The sequence below is a fragment of the Hippopotamus amphibius genome, chromosome 7 (assembly GCF_030028045.1).
Source record: "Hippopotamus amphibius kiboko isolate mHipAmp2 chromosome 7, mHipAmp2.hap2, whole genome shotgun sequence".
Classification (NCBI taxonomy): domain Eukaryota; kingdom Metazoa; phylum Chordata; class Mammalia; order Artiodactyla; family Hippopotamidae; genus Hippopotamus; species Hippopotamus amphibius.
In genome coordinates this window covers 6,396,843-6,409,916 of record NC_080192.1, presented here as the reverse complement: position 1 = coordinate 6,409,916, position 13,074 = coordinate 6,396,843, and the positions used below count along the sequence as shown (strand labels likewise).

Here is a 13,074-nt window from a genome sequence, read left to right as displayed (position 1 = left end):
ATCTTAAACTATCTTTAAAAAAATAGTCAAATATTTATATATATATTTCTTAGAAATGAAGGTAAGAACTAATTGTTCTTGAACTGAGCTGACAGGGATTTTCTCTCATAACACTGCCATTTCAGAATAAAAGGTTGAGGATAATGGACCCTGAATATAGTCAGCCTTAAAAGAAGACACCTGAATTGCTTACCAGTTCCCATTCCTACAGGGGGAGGTGACTCTCTGTCTTACCTTTAATTTAGATTAAGAGATGTGTGAAAGGAAGGAGTCTGTGACAGTGCTAAGAAAACAGTAAAGCAGAGAAAGTAAGAGAAGTTGAAGAATTTGTGTCACTTTAACAAAATAGCTCCTGTTAATAAATTAGGTAAATGAAAAAACAGGTTTCCCACAACTTCTATAACCCTTGCATGAGTCAAGACAGAACCTCCTTAAAAATTGCATGAATTAGCTTCACTAATAGCTGACACAGTATTTCTTTTTGTAAGTGGAGCGTTTAAATGGATTTCAGAAACTTATGAAATTAGAACGAATCCCACAATAAACATGACAAAGCTACTGTAATTAAACATTTTTATTTTTATTTATTTATTTTTTTGGCTGCACTGCATGGCTTGCGGGATCTTAGTTCCCTGACCAGGGAGGGATTGAATCCCTGTCCCCTGCAGCTGAAGCACAGAGTCCTAACCACTGGACCGCCAAGGAAGTCCCTGTAATCAAAATTTTTCAATGGAGTAAATTACAGCATAATTAATCTAGACTTACAGACAAGCCCAGCAACAGCTTCCAGGCAGCCATTTGTTCATAACTGGCTTGACTGGTTAATTTAAGGTCATGAGAGGTGTTGCCTTTCTAAGCTAACATCATAAAAGGGTTCTCCTCTTGTGTCCACTGAGCCAGCACCCAGATAACTCAGATCTGATGATCATCAACAGGCTGGGGGCTGGCCACGTACCAGGATGCACGTGAATTCATTCGCTCATTCCTCCCAAAGCCCTAAGATGAGTATAGGCCCTCTTATCTCCACTTTCAAGGGAAGGAAACTTGAAGACACAGGGAGGTAAGGAACACGCCCAGAGCTAGTAAGGGATGGCAATGGGATTCAGACCGCCAGCAGCCAAGCTGCAGCATCCTCACTCTTATTGCCCAACCAGCACTGCTTCGTGAATCTCTGGGGCGCCTGCTGTGCCCAGGCCCACATCAGCCTTCCCTTCCCGCGTGTATCCCTCAAGGGCCTCAGAAGCATAAAGTTTAAGCTCCCAGACTGGCAGTCAATCCAGATCCTCCCAAGGTCACACAGATCTTCCCCTTTGAATCTTACTTCTCCCCATTTTCCTATGCATATAAAAACTAGCTACTAAACATCTCACTTTCCCCCCATCTCTCTACCTTTTTTCTTTTATTTATTCATTTATTTATTTACTGGCTGCATTGGGTCTTCCTTGCTGCACATACGCTTTCTCTAGTTTTGGTGAGTGGGGGCTTCTCTTCATTGTGGTGCATGGGTTTCTCATTGAGGTGGCTTCTCCTGTTGTGTAGCACGGGCTCTAGATGCACGAGCTTCAGTAGCTGTGACTCTCAGGCTCAACAGCTGTGGCTCATGGGCTCTAGAGTGCAGGCTCACTAGCTGTGGCACACGGGCATAGCTGCTCCGTGGCATGTGGGATCTTTCCAGTTCAGGGATCGAACCTGTGTCCCCTACACTGGCAGGCGGATTCTTAACCACTGTGCCACCAGGGAAGTCCTTTAAACCTTTTCTTATGGTCTGAGTGCTGTCCTCCTTTTTCCCTACCTTGTCTCCGTTAATAAAATCTCACCAGACCTTCTAAGTTCACTGCAAATGTTACCTCTTCCTTTAAGCTTTGCCTAATTTTCCGACCCGAAGCAGACACAACGCTCTGTTTCTATCAATGCTCTTTACAGTTTACCTTCTTATTTACGTTGTATTTGTACCCCCAGCCCAACAACAGCAACTCAAGGATGAGACCCCCTGCACTTGTCACAGCTCATGAAATACTTAATGGTGAATAGAGAGAGAGAAGCACTGGGAGACACAGCATTATGGGCACTAGGGTGACGAGCTCCGAGCCCCGGGAGGTGGGGGGCGGGCCAGACAATCAGGGCCACTCTGCAGTCAGCGCCCAGTTTGGCTTCCATTTCCACAGACACCTGACCTGTCTTTCCCTTTCTGCTTGGCAAAAGCCACAGTTTATAAATTTTTTTCCTCTGTGAACTCACTGACTTAAAATTCTACTTAAAAAAAAAAAATTTCCTTTTAAATAAACATTCCACCCATGCCAAACTGTTAACATGTTCAGGCCTGGGAACTGGGGGTGTGTGTGTGTGTGTGTGTGTGTGTGTGTGTGTGTCAGAGTGGATGCGGCCAGCTGGCAGGGGGAGAGGAAGGAGAGGGAAGGGGGTTCTAAAGGAGGTACTTTCACTTCCTACTTTATAGACTCTGGGACTGTTTGGATTTTTTTCCCAATGAACTAATATTTGTAATTTTTATTAATCGGTAAAAAATGTTTAAAGAGTAGCCCTCCACCTCTTAAAAAAAAATCCTCAGTACCCTTATCCTTGACTTTCTCTTGCCCAAATCCTAGACTGTTGCCCTCAGGTTATATGTACAGTGATTTTTAAAAAAAATAGTTGTTTTTGAATCATTTACAAGCATCGTGATCCATACAGTTACATTTATCTAACTTGTAAAAGGGTAGTGACTAAACCTGCAACAGCCCAAACAGACCCTGCTGTCCAGCCTCATCAGGCTCTCAGGCAGCCCTCCCCTCAGCTGGGGGACACGTCAGAAAACCACCTGATTTCCTGGAATGGTTTAAACGGGCAGCGTGCTGTAGTGGTGAGGAAGAGGGAGGGCCAGGTTCTGATGGGCGGGACCTGGCAGAGAGGAAGAGGGGAAGAGCACAGTGAGAGAGAAAGGAAGACAACCAACTACACATCGCCCAAGTCCAGGCATCGCGGGCTCTGGGCAGAGTGGGTCCACATTTCAAAAAGAGACGAGGACAGGAGAGTGTATTAAAAATACCCTGGGTCCAGCAGCTAAGAAAAAAGAAGACAGGAAACTGATAGATGTTTTGAAAATAGTAAGAACACCCAAGAGAATTCCCTTTTCTAAATCATTACCTGTGGAGTTAAATGGCTATCACATTTAGCCCATTCTGCCTTGATAAACTGAGAAAAAAAAGAACTCAGGAAAGTACATAAAGTTTTTTTTAGGTTAATATTATTAAAAAGAAAATTATGTTGTTATCATTACTATATAGTTCTTGTGCCAGCATACAAAATATCTCGTTACAAATTACAATAGATTTTACCCTACAGGAACAAACGCTCTTTATGGTAATCACAGTGTAGTATCAATATTCCTTAAGTCATAATATAAAATAAAATTGCTTGCCATAATTTCGAACAGCCTGTCTGACTGCCTAGCTCGTTCCTTCCCTAGAAAAAGAACTGGCAGGGAGAGAGGGTGAACTGACCCGGGGAGGCCAGCCATGCAGAGATCTGAGCCACGGCCACTCAGGGGTGCCCTGCAAAGGCCACAGGGGCTCGAGTGCAGGCCCCATTTGGCTTCCAAGCACTAAGACTGGCCAGGGATCCTTTTATTGTTTCAATTTATTTTACTTCATACAAGGGCACTGCCAGCCTTCCACTGGACTGTGGGGCTGTGACCAGGGGGCGCATCTTTGTCTGACGCCCACAAAGGCCCCAGAGAGGCTACTATCAAGCGGTCAGAGCAGAGACAGGTACTAGCCAGAGGGGCCCAGGTCTTCAGATTGAGAAAAAAAGACTCTCACATTGCAAACACTTGAAATTGCCACTAAAACACATGCAAAAATCATTCCCTCGGGCTCCACTATTATGTCCTCGGAGCCTGAGCTGTGGGGTTACGCTGGAGGTGTGTCCCTGCTCTACCGAGGGCCTCCCCCACCTGCACCAAGTCTCCACCTGCAGGAGTGAGGACGGACCCCTGACGGAGTCCCTCCTCCCAGGAGGCGTCAGAGCAAGACTCCTGCGTGCTGCTAATTATCAGAAGACAAGAAAGGAAAAGGAAACGCTGCCTCAAACCCTCCACGCCGACTGTGTCTGCAACACCACTTCCTCGTCTCTCAGGCCAAGCTCCACAGCACAGCAACCAAATAGAAAATAACTTTTTCCCAGTTTCCTCAGTTATGTAAGATATAAATCTCCATGACTCATAACCTTTCATTTTACTTGACGTCAAAGCAAACATAAAGGAAAAGGGCAGAGGGACCCACGTAGAGATGAAACCACCCCCGCCCCCAGCGAGGAAGGAGCCGCTCACCGGATGAAGCTCAGGTGGACGCCGAGCGAGCGGTGTGAGCCCGAGCAGTCGATGCACAGGAACACGCCGTAGGTGATGCTCGCCCAGCTGGGGTTCTTGGCACCACAGTCAAAACACACCTGAAAGGTAATTTCAAAAGTCAGTTATTCATTGACTCTCATTAGCCAAATGAGCCATCCTATAGGACGATACAGGACTGGCTTGAAAGCTGCTTAGTCTTTACAATTTAAACTGATCATTAGAGGGAATTCCCTGGCAGTCCAGTGGTTAGGACTCGGCGCTTTCACTGCCAGAGTCCAGGTTCAATCCCTGGTCAGGGAACTAAGATCCCACAAGCTGCGCCGCCTGGCAAAAAATAATAAACAAACAAACAAACTGGTTATTAGAAAATAACACCTAGATTTTTTAAAAAACCTCAAATTTCTATTTCTTTTATCATCATAATATTATTGTATTATATACAATTACATATTAATAGAATGTTAATATACTGCATTAATTATATGTTATATATTATTGCATGTCTATGATAACACCATGCAGTATGCGTAGCGAGGAGAACTTGGGTGTCTTTATCATCTCAAACACAACCCATGCGTGAAGCATCAACAGGGTTCCTGCCAGTCACATGAATGAACGCTAGACAGGGATGTCCCCTGCTGGAAATGCCCAAGGCCTTACTGTCCCCTGGGCAGTGGCTCTCAACCAAATAGCAGGCATTCATGCATATTTCTTCTCCCTGCAGCCAGAGGAGGAGAGCCCCCTGGATGCCCCCCTGGATTCTGCCATCCTGGTACTCACCCCCTCATGTAATCCCCACCCTCGCTCTGCCCAGGAGGCCTGCATGACCAATGATATGGCAGAAGTGCCGGTGCAGCCCTTCCAGGGTTAGGTTATAAAAAATGCTGGGCTTCCTTTCCCTCTCTCTCCCCTGGGGGAGACCAGGGCTCTGGGGGATGCCAGCTGCATGTCTTGAGGACACTGGGTAGCCCAGTGGAGAGACCCACATGGGGAGGCCTTTAGTCCAACAGCCAGTGAGGAGCAGAGGCCAGCTGACCACCACGTGAGTGAGCTTGGAGTGGAGGCCCCAGCCTTCGGTGACTGCAGCCTCCTGGGAGGCCTTGGGCCCTCCTTCCTCAACAGTGACTGGAGTCAACATTCTGCATCTGATAACAGGAGCACAAACATACTTTAGAATAAAAGTGTTTGTGGAAATGAATACTTATGAGTAATCAGAGCCAGAACAACAGGACAGTTAAAGATTCCACAAATAATAGAATTGTTTTGAATTGTTTTCCAGGAAAAATAAAACCATATTTTAGCCAACTGAGCCACCCTCAGATTCCCGGCCCTCAGAACCTCTATGAGACAACTTGTGTTTGTTGTTCTAAGTTGCTGAGTTCCGAAATAGATACTAACACAGAGAGCTATCCCTACGTGAAATGCTGTGTCCTTTATGACCTCTGCCCCCTCCACTCTGTGCAGGTCACTTTTATAGCTCAGGCACACAGCTCACACCCAAGGCGCGTGCCGCCTCCTGCACACAGGGTGCCTGGAGCTCCTGCAGGGTCGGGGGTCCCTCCCCTCCCCTTCCTCCTACATCAGCGGAGCCCGGATGTGCTAAACGCTCACTAAATGTTTTCTGTGTATTTTTTCATCTCCCACAGAGCCTGAAAAATCGTGACTTACCGCTACGAAGCATTCAGTAAATATATGTTAATCAAATGCACAACTTACAAAACTTATTACCAGCTTGAAATGATCGCCAGCCCCCTCAGCACTGACTGAAGTCAAACACTCTTCATCTGATAACATAAAAGTACTTTAAAATATACAGTGCAGGCTTCCCTGGTGGCGCCATGGTTAAGAATCTGCCTGCCAATGCAGGGGACACAGGTTAGATCCCTGGTCTGGGAAGATCCCACATGCCACGGAGCAACTAAGCCCGTGTGCCACAACTACTGAGCCCAAGTGCCACAACTACTGAAGCCCATGCACCTAGAGCCCCTGCTCCACAAGAGAAGCCACCACAATAAGAAGCCTTAACACTGAAGAGTAGCCCCTGCTCTCCACAACTACAGAAAGCCCAAGCGCAGCAATGAAGACCCAACACGGTCAATAAGTTAATTAATTAATTAATCAAATAATAATAATAAAAAGACCTATTAAAAAATAAAAAATAAAATAAAATATACAGTGCTTAGGACTTCCCTGGAGGCACAGTGGTTAAGAATCCGTCTGTCAATGTAGGGGACACGGGTTCGAGCCCTGGCACAGGAAGATCCCACATGCTGCAGAGCAACTAAGCCTGTGTGCCACAACTACTGAGCCCAAGTGCCACAACTACTGAAGCCCTCACACCTAGAGCCTGTGTTCCACAACAAGAGAAGCCATCGCACTGATGAGACTGCACACTGCAACGAAGAGTAGTCCCCACTTGCCACAACTGGAGAAAGCCCATGAGCAGAAATGACTCAACACAGCCAAAAATAAATAAATTAATTAAAAATATATATACAGTGCTTGTCATGGAATTACTATTTGTAATTAATTAAAATCATAACAGCAGAGCAGTAAAAATTACACAAATAGGAGGTTTTTTAAAAGCTCCCATATTTTAGATACACTTTACAGGCAGAGCCACCTATGTGAAGGTTGTCCCAACTATAACCATCAAGAAAGATCTGGGGACTTCCCTGGTGGTCCAGTGGTAAAGACACCACGCTTCCAATGCAGGGGACGAGGGTTTGAACCCTCGTCGGGGAATTAAGATCCCACATGCCATGCAGCATGGCAAAAAAAAAAAAAAAAAGATCTGGCTTCTGGCCTTTTGAGGGCAATACAAGCATGAAAACATGCATGGATTTTCCAAAGCCCCTCACGGTGAAAGGTCACATTAAGCATGCAGGAACAGTGGCGGAGGGGTGACAGTTGACACGAGAGGCGCCAGTCATTCAGTTCAGTGTTTACTGATTGCCTGCTGTATGCCAGACACTGTGCCAGAGGCTGAGATATTAAGAAGTGGATGGCGGCACGGATTCCACAAACACTTGCTGAATCTTCCCCCACCCCCATTCCCACCCCAAAAGGCCACTAAAGCGGACACAGAAATGAAGATGTCCTGTGGTAACAGCCATTAGAGTAAGGAATCCCCTCTTGTGGGATGCCAAACAGTGGGACCAACACTGCCAAAGATGCTGTCCCTCTGTGACAGACCACTGTGATCCCTCACTTACTCAGCTAACAGATGCCACTATCGGTATGCCCCAGGCACACACGGAGTTGCACGTACAAAGGTGGCCTGGAAAGAGTCAGCCCAGGGACCTCCCTGGTGGCACAGTGGTTAAGAATCTGCCTGCCAATGCAGGGGATATGGGTTCGAGCCCTGGTCCCGAAAGATTCCACGTGCTGCAGAGCAACTAAGCCCATGTACCACAACTACTGAGGCTGAGCTCTAGAACCCGCGAACCACAACTATTGAGCCTGAATGCCACAACTACTGAAGCCTGCATGCTTAGAGCCACTGTGAGAAGAGAAGCTACTGCACTGCTACGAAGAGTAGCCCCTGCTTACTGCAACTAGAGAAAACTGGTGCGCAGGAACGAAGACCCAACGCAGCCAATAATAAATAAATAAATAAATAAATAAATAAATAAATAAATAAATATTAGAAGGAAAAAAAAAAGAGTCAGCCCACATGGAGCCCACAGTCTAGCAGTCCCAGCAGGCAAGAAAACTAGTTATAATGTTGATCCTTAGTAAGCAAGGATAGGATGCAAAAAGTTTTCTAGACAGGGTCCAAGTGGCATTTGGGATGCCAAGAATAGAGTCTAAAAGGGCAAAAGCCTGTGCAGGAAATGGCCCTGTGCAGGGACTTGGCCCAGAGATTAGGAGCACACGGCCCAGAGCAGGCGAGTCTGAGAATCACTGGTCATAAGGCTGGCTACGAAGAAAAGACAGCAGTGGGTTTCTAACAAGCGGCCTCAGAATCCTCCTGACCCACCAGCTAAGACAAGGAACTGCAGGCCTCTCGCCTTCTGAGTTGGCCCACACTCTTGTCTGTGGAGTGTGTTTCTCCCAAGGCTCTTCTCAGCCTTTTGAGACAGACCACATTCTGTCTATGGAATGTGTATCTCGCTAAATAAATCCATTTCTTACCTATCACTTTGTCACTGAATTCTTTCTGCACTGAGACATAAAGAACCCGAACTTCATTAAGTCCTGAGACCAGTTATGTGGTCTCAGTTAAAAGACCGTGGGTTTGAGTCCCAATCTGGGTTTTGGCTGAGTTCGTGTCCGAGCCTGTGGGTTCAAGTCTCATCTCCGTTGTGTGGTTTCAGCTGGATGCCTGGCTACAGAGTTTAGGCTTGGGCTTCCCTGGTGGCTCAGCCGTTAAGAATCTACCTGCCAATGCCAGGCACACCGGTTAGATCCCTGGGCTGGGAAGATTCCACATGTCGTGGAGCAACTAAGCCCATGTGCCACAACTACTAAGCCTGTGCTGTAGAGCCCACAAGCCACAACTACTGAAGCCCTCATGCCTAGAGGCCATGCTCCACAACAAGAGAAGCCACTGCACTGAGAAGCCCGCTCACCACAACGAAGAGTAGCCCCTGCTCACCACAACTAGAGAAAGCCTGTGTGCAGCGACAAAGACCCAACACAGCCAAAAATAAAATAAATAAATAATAAAATAAATATTAAAAAAAAAGTTTAGGCTTCATCTGGTAGGAAATTAGGAACCACCACCATTTTCTAAACTAAGACATTTAATGAAAATTACAACACCCCTCATCTTTGAACAGCTGTCAACTACCATGAAAGAAGTAGTTGAGTTGTTCATCAGACACTACTTTTAAAAACTCGGGGGGGGGGGGGATTAGGATGAAATGATGATGATGAAGACCCTCCAGACTTTACTCAACTACAACTTGGACTCAGTCGACCTTTGCCCCAATTCTATGCTGAATTCTCCTGTGCTCAAACCCCTTCACGAATAGCTCACACACCCTTAGCTTAAAACTTCCCCAACTTTGCTGTTCAGAGAGAGACAGCTTCGGATCCCCGGTAGGTGTTCTCCTTACTTGATGTAAGTAATAAATCCTTCCTCTGGGGGAAAAAAAACAGATGAGGAATTGCAGAATGTAGCTCCACAAGGGCTGGGGTCTTGTTCATCTGAGCTGAGTGCTGAGCACTGAGCCTGGCACAAAGCAGGCACCAAATGCAAGCACAGGGGGTGGAAGAGCTCAGGAGCCTAGACAGGGCCCTGTGCAATCTCAGCTCAGAGGGCAGCTAGAAACCCAAGTCTGGCTCTCCTGTTGGAGCAGGGGCTCCACTTTTTTTTTTTTTTTTTAAGTATTTTATTTAGTTATTTATTTTTGGCTGTGTCGGGTCTTAGTTGCAGCACACAGGGTCTTTGTTGTGGCATGTGGGATCTTTCATTGTGGTGTACGGGCTCTTCATTGCAGTGCACGGGCTTCTCTCTAGTTACGAGGCACAGGCTCCAGAGCGCATGGGCTCTCTAGTTTGCAGCACGCGGGCTCTCTAGTTGAGGCATGTGGGCTTAGTTGCCCCGCTGCACGCAGGATCTTAGTTTCCGACCAGGGATCGAACCCATGTCCCCTGCATTGGTAGGTGGATTCTTTACCACTCACTGGACCAACGGGGAAGTCCCTCCACTGTGTTTTGATATGCAATCCTAAAATGAAGTGGAGATACGATTTTCTAAGCAGAATATCAGTTCTTATGGTGATAAAAAATAGTTTTGGGCTAAAAATTTGTTTTGCCTCATGGTGAGAATAATAATTACTATAGAAATCACAGCTAATGTTGAGTGTTTGCTCCGTGTCAGGCACTGTTGTTGGCCAATGGAATCTTGATAACAACCCTATACCTATAAGAAGGTACTGTTCTTATGCTCATCAGGGCCAGCTTCCAGACGCGTGTGTGATCTACGTGGTCACACAGGACACAGCACACAGAAGGGCCCACGGGTGGTTATGCTCTGCTGTCTCATCTTTAAATTCTTCGTATGTTTCAGACAAGGGCCCTGCATGTTCACTTCACACATTTCGAGTTCCCTGCAAAGTATATAGCGCCAGTTTTCATCCCCATGTTAGAGAAAACTATGAAGTTAAGTGTCATCGCTAAGACGTGGTAACACAGAGACTGGACTCCAGGCAGTCTGCCTGGAGAACACTCTTTACCCCTTGACTGTGCTGCCTCTCACCCCGCCGGGCAGTCCCTTATCTGTCTTCCAGGCACAGATAGACCATCAGCTCCCTGAAGGCAGGAGCCTGTCTCTTTTCCCATCAGTGCACCCTCCATGCTCTGCAGTGCCCAGCAGGCTGCAGGGGCTTGATGGGGGTTTGTTGAATGAATAACTCAAACAATCAATATATCACTAAGGTACAGCAGAGACAGGGGAGGATTTCACAAACTAGAAAACTGACCCTTTGAGTTAAACCTTTGATCCAGAGTAAATATTCATCACACACTAGAGGGAGAAATTGGACACCACATTCTAAAAGTAAAGGGAGGTGTTTTTCTTTAAGTACCTTTCCTGTCTCATGTGTCTTAGACCTCTTTTTAACCACCTCATTTTAACCACCTCATTTTAAAAATGCTTGTTAACTCTTCCACATCATTAGAACTAGTTTTCATCTTTGCTTAGGTAATGGTTTCTTATTAATCTTATTAATCAAGAAATGTAGCACAATATTGTGGAACACTACCAGAAAATATTTTTGCTCAATGCTTTTATTAATCCTGCTACAGACTATATGATTTTCTACAGGTGTGTTCATAATTAAAATGATAATAACAACAAAAAAACCAGCTGACTTGTGTTAAGGTCCAGCATATACAAGCGCTTTTCTTGGATTTTTTCATTTCATCCTCAAGATAACTCTCTGAGTTAGATTCAGCTCATGCCGCGTTTTCAGATGAGGAAAATAAGGTGCAAAGTAGTCAAGTAACCTGCCCAAGGTGACAGTTAGGAAGTAACAGGGTCTGGATAACAATTTACAAGCAAGCCCACACATGCCCCTCAAAAGTGTTCTTGGTATAAAGACACTGACTTCTTATTTAAATGGGGCACCTTCCCTTTGATGAATTCAGTCAAAGAGAATATATGTTGCGTTTCTGAGACAAAGCAGACAAAAAAAAAAAAGTTTCTACACTGCTAATGGCAGATCCTAATCTAGTCTACTTTACAGCAACCACTCTTTACAAACAGATCAATCTCAATCTGAAAATCAAAGAAGTAGCAAAGAGATTGGCACTGGAGATTTCCCGGAAACTTTCTCCTCCTGACTTTCCTACATTCATCAGATATCATGTCCAATAAACTGTTTCCTTGCTCACTTCTCTCAGGCTGTAAAAACATAGGCTCCCCTCCACCTAGACTTACAACAAAGACATCTAAATTTTGTAAACCTCCAGGACTTTCTTTCTATGCCATCGTGTCAAGGCACATGACCCTGCTGGTCAACAGCTGTTCACGCTGGAGGTGACAGTGGGGACCAGACAGAACAGTCACCGAGGAGAGGGGAGAGTCCATGCTGACACAACAGCCCTTTGCACCGTCCAGGTTCCACTCCGACCAGTGATCCTCAGCGGAGGATGTCACTTTAGCCTGATGTGTCATCATAACATCTCCAGCCAGTAGCGAAAAGTTGTAAGAGTCATAGGGTGGGGGCGGGGGTAAAACAGCCTCTGGAGATGAAAAAAACAAAACAAAACAGGAAAACCCCAACCTCCAAAGAGACCCAAAGGGAAGGAAGGGGAAGGGGTCTGTCGTGGGCTTTCTTAGCAAGAGAAAAGAGATCGAAGCCACTCAGCGGTGACCACTTAGCAGCTTTATCAGACAGGGACACTGAGGCTGCCACCAAAGGACACAGGGAACCAAAGGACGCAGCTCCCCGAGGAGCTTCAGAGGTGAGCTCGAAGGCGGGCAGGGGGAGAGCCGAGCTTTGCCGAGCGCCCAGCGCTACCATCTGGAGCTTCCGACCCGGCGCAAGCTTCCCGGCTGGGTCACAGGTGGCCTGCGGCGTCCGCCCCCCGACGCAGGAGCCGCGTGTGCGCCCCCGCCCCCAGCCCTCCCTCGGGCCCCCGAGCTCGCCCCCGGCTCCCTCAGGAACTCAAGCGTCCACGCGGCCGCCCCCCAAAGCCGCCTCCGCCCCCCTGTGAGCTCCCCGGCCCGGTGTTAGGAGCCCACGAGCGTCCGCCCCCGGGACCCCAGATGCTCTCGCCTCCCGCCCGCCGGACTCCCAGGTGCCCGCCGCGCCTCGAACCCCGGCGTGCGCCCCCTCCCCCGCCGCTCCCCGGCTGCAACCGGCGGGCGGCGCACAGTCGGGACCCAGGCGAGGCCCAGCCGCCGCGGCCGCACAGTGCGACGTGTCACAGGCCGGGCCGGCTCCTCCTCCCGCGGCCGCGGCCGCTGGCGCCGCAGGGGCCGCCGGCGGGGTCCGGCAGGGATGCCAAGCAAGCGTCAACACGCCCGGCGGCCGTTACCTTGTTGGTGGGCACCGAGCGGAGGCGCTTGAAGATGGTCAGGATGTCCTGCTTGCTGGGGTCCCCCATGGTCACCGAAGAAGCGAGGCGCAGCCGGCCCCGCCAACCGGGAAGCGCACAGCAGGAGCGGTTGCCGCCTCCGGGAGGGAGACGACGGTCGAGGGGCGGGGCTGCCCGCGACGCGCAGACCCCTCCTCTCGACGTTCCCGCCCCGGGCCCCGCCCACATCCGGAGCG

At 47.9% G+C, this 13,074-nt stretch overlaps 1 protein-coding gene across 1 annotated transcript in view; it reads right to left on the bottom strand.

The window, feature by feature from the left end:
- The window catches only part of ARFGAP3 (ADP ribosylation factor GTPase activating protein 3), a 59,351-nt gene extending 46,351 nt beyond the window's left edge, over positions 1-13,000 (bottom strand). The window contains exons 1-2 of the mRNA XM_057742294.1: positions 12,839-13,000; positions 4,325-4,443 (exon numbers count right to left, since the gene is read on the bottom strand). Of these exons, the coding sequence (XP_057598277.1) occupies positions 4,325-4,443; positions 12,839-12,907 (188 nt within the window). The 5' untranslated portion in view covers positions 12,908-13,000. The remainder of the gene's footprint in view (positions 1-4,324; positions 4,444-12,838) is intronic.
- Positions 13,001-13,074: the final 74 nt, after the last annotated feature.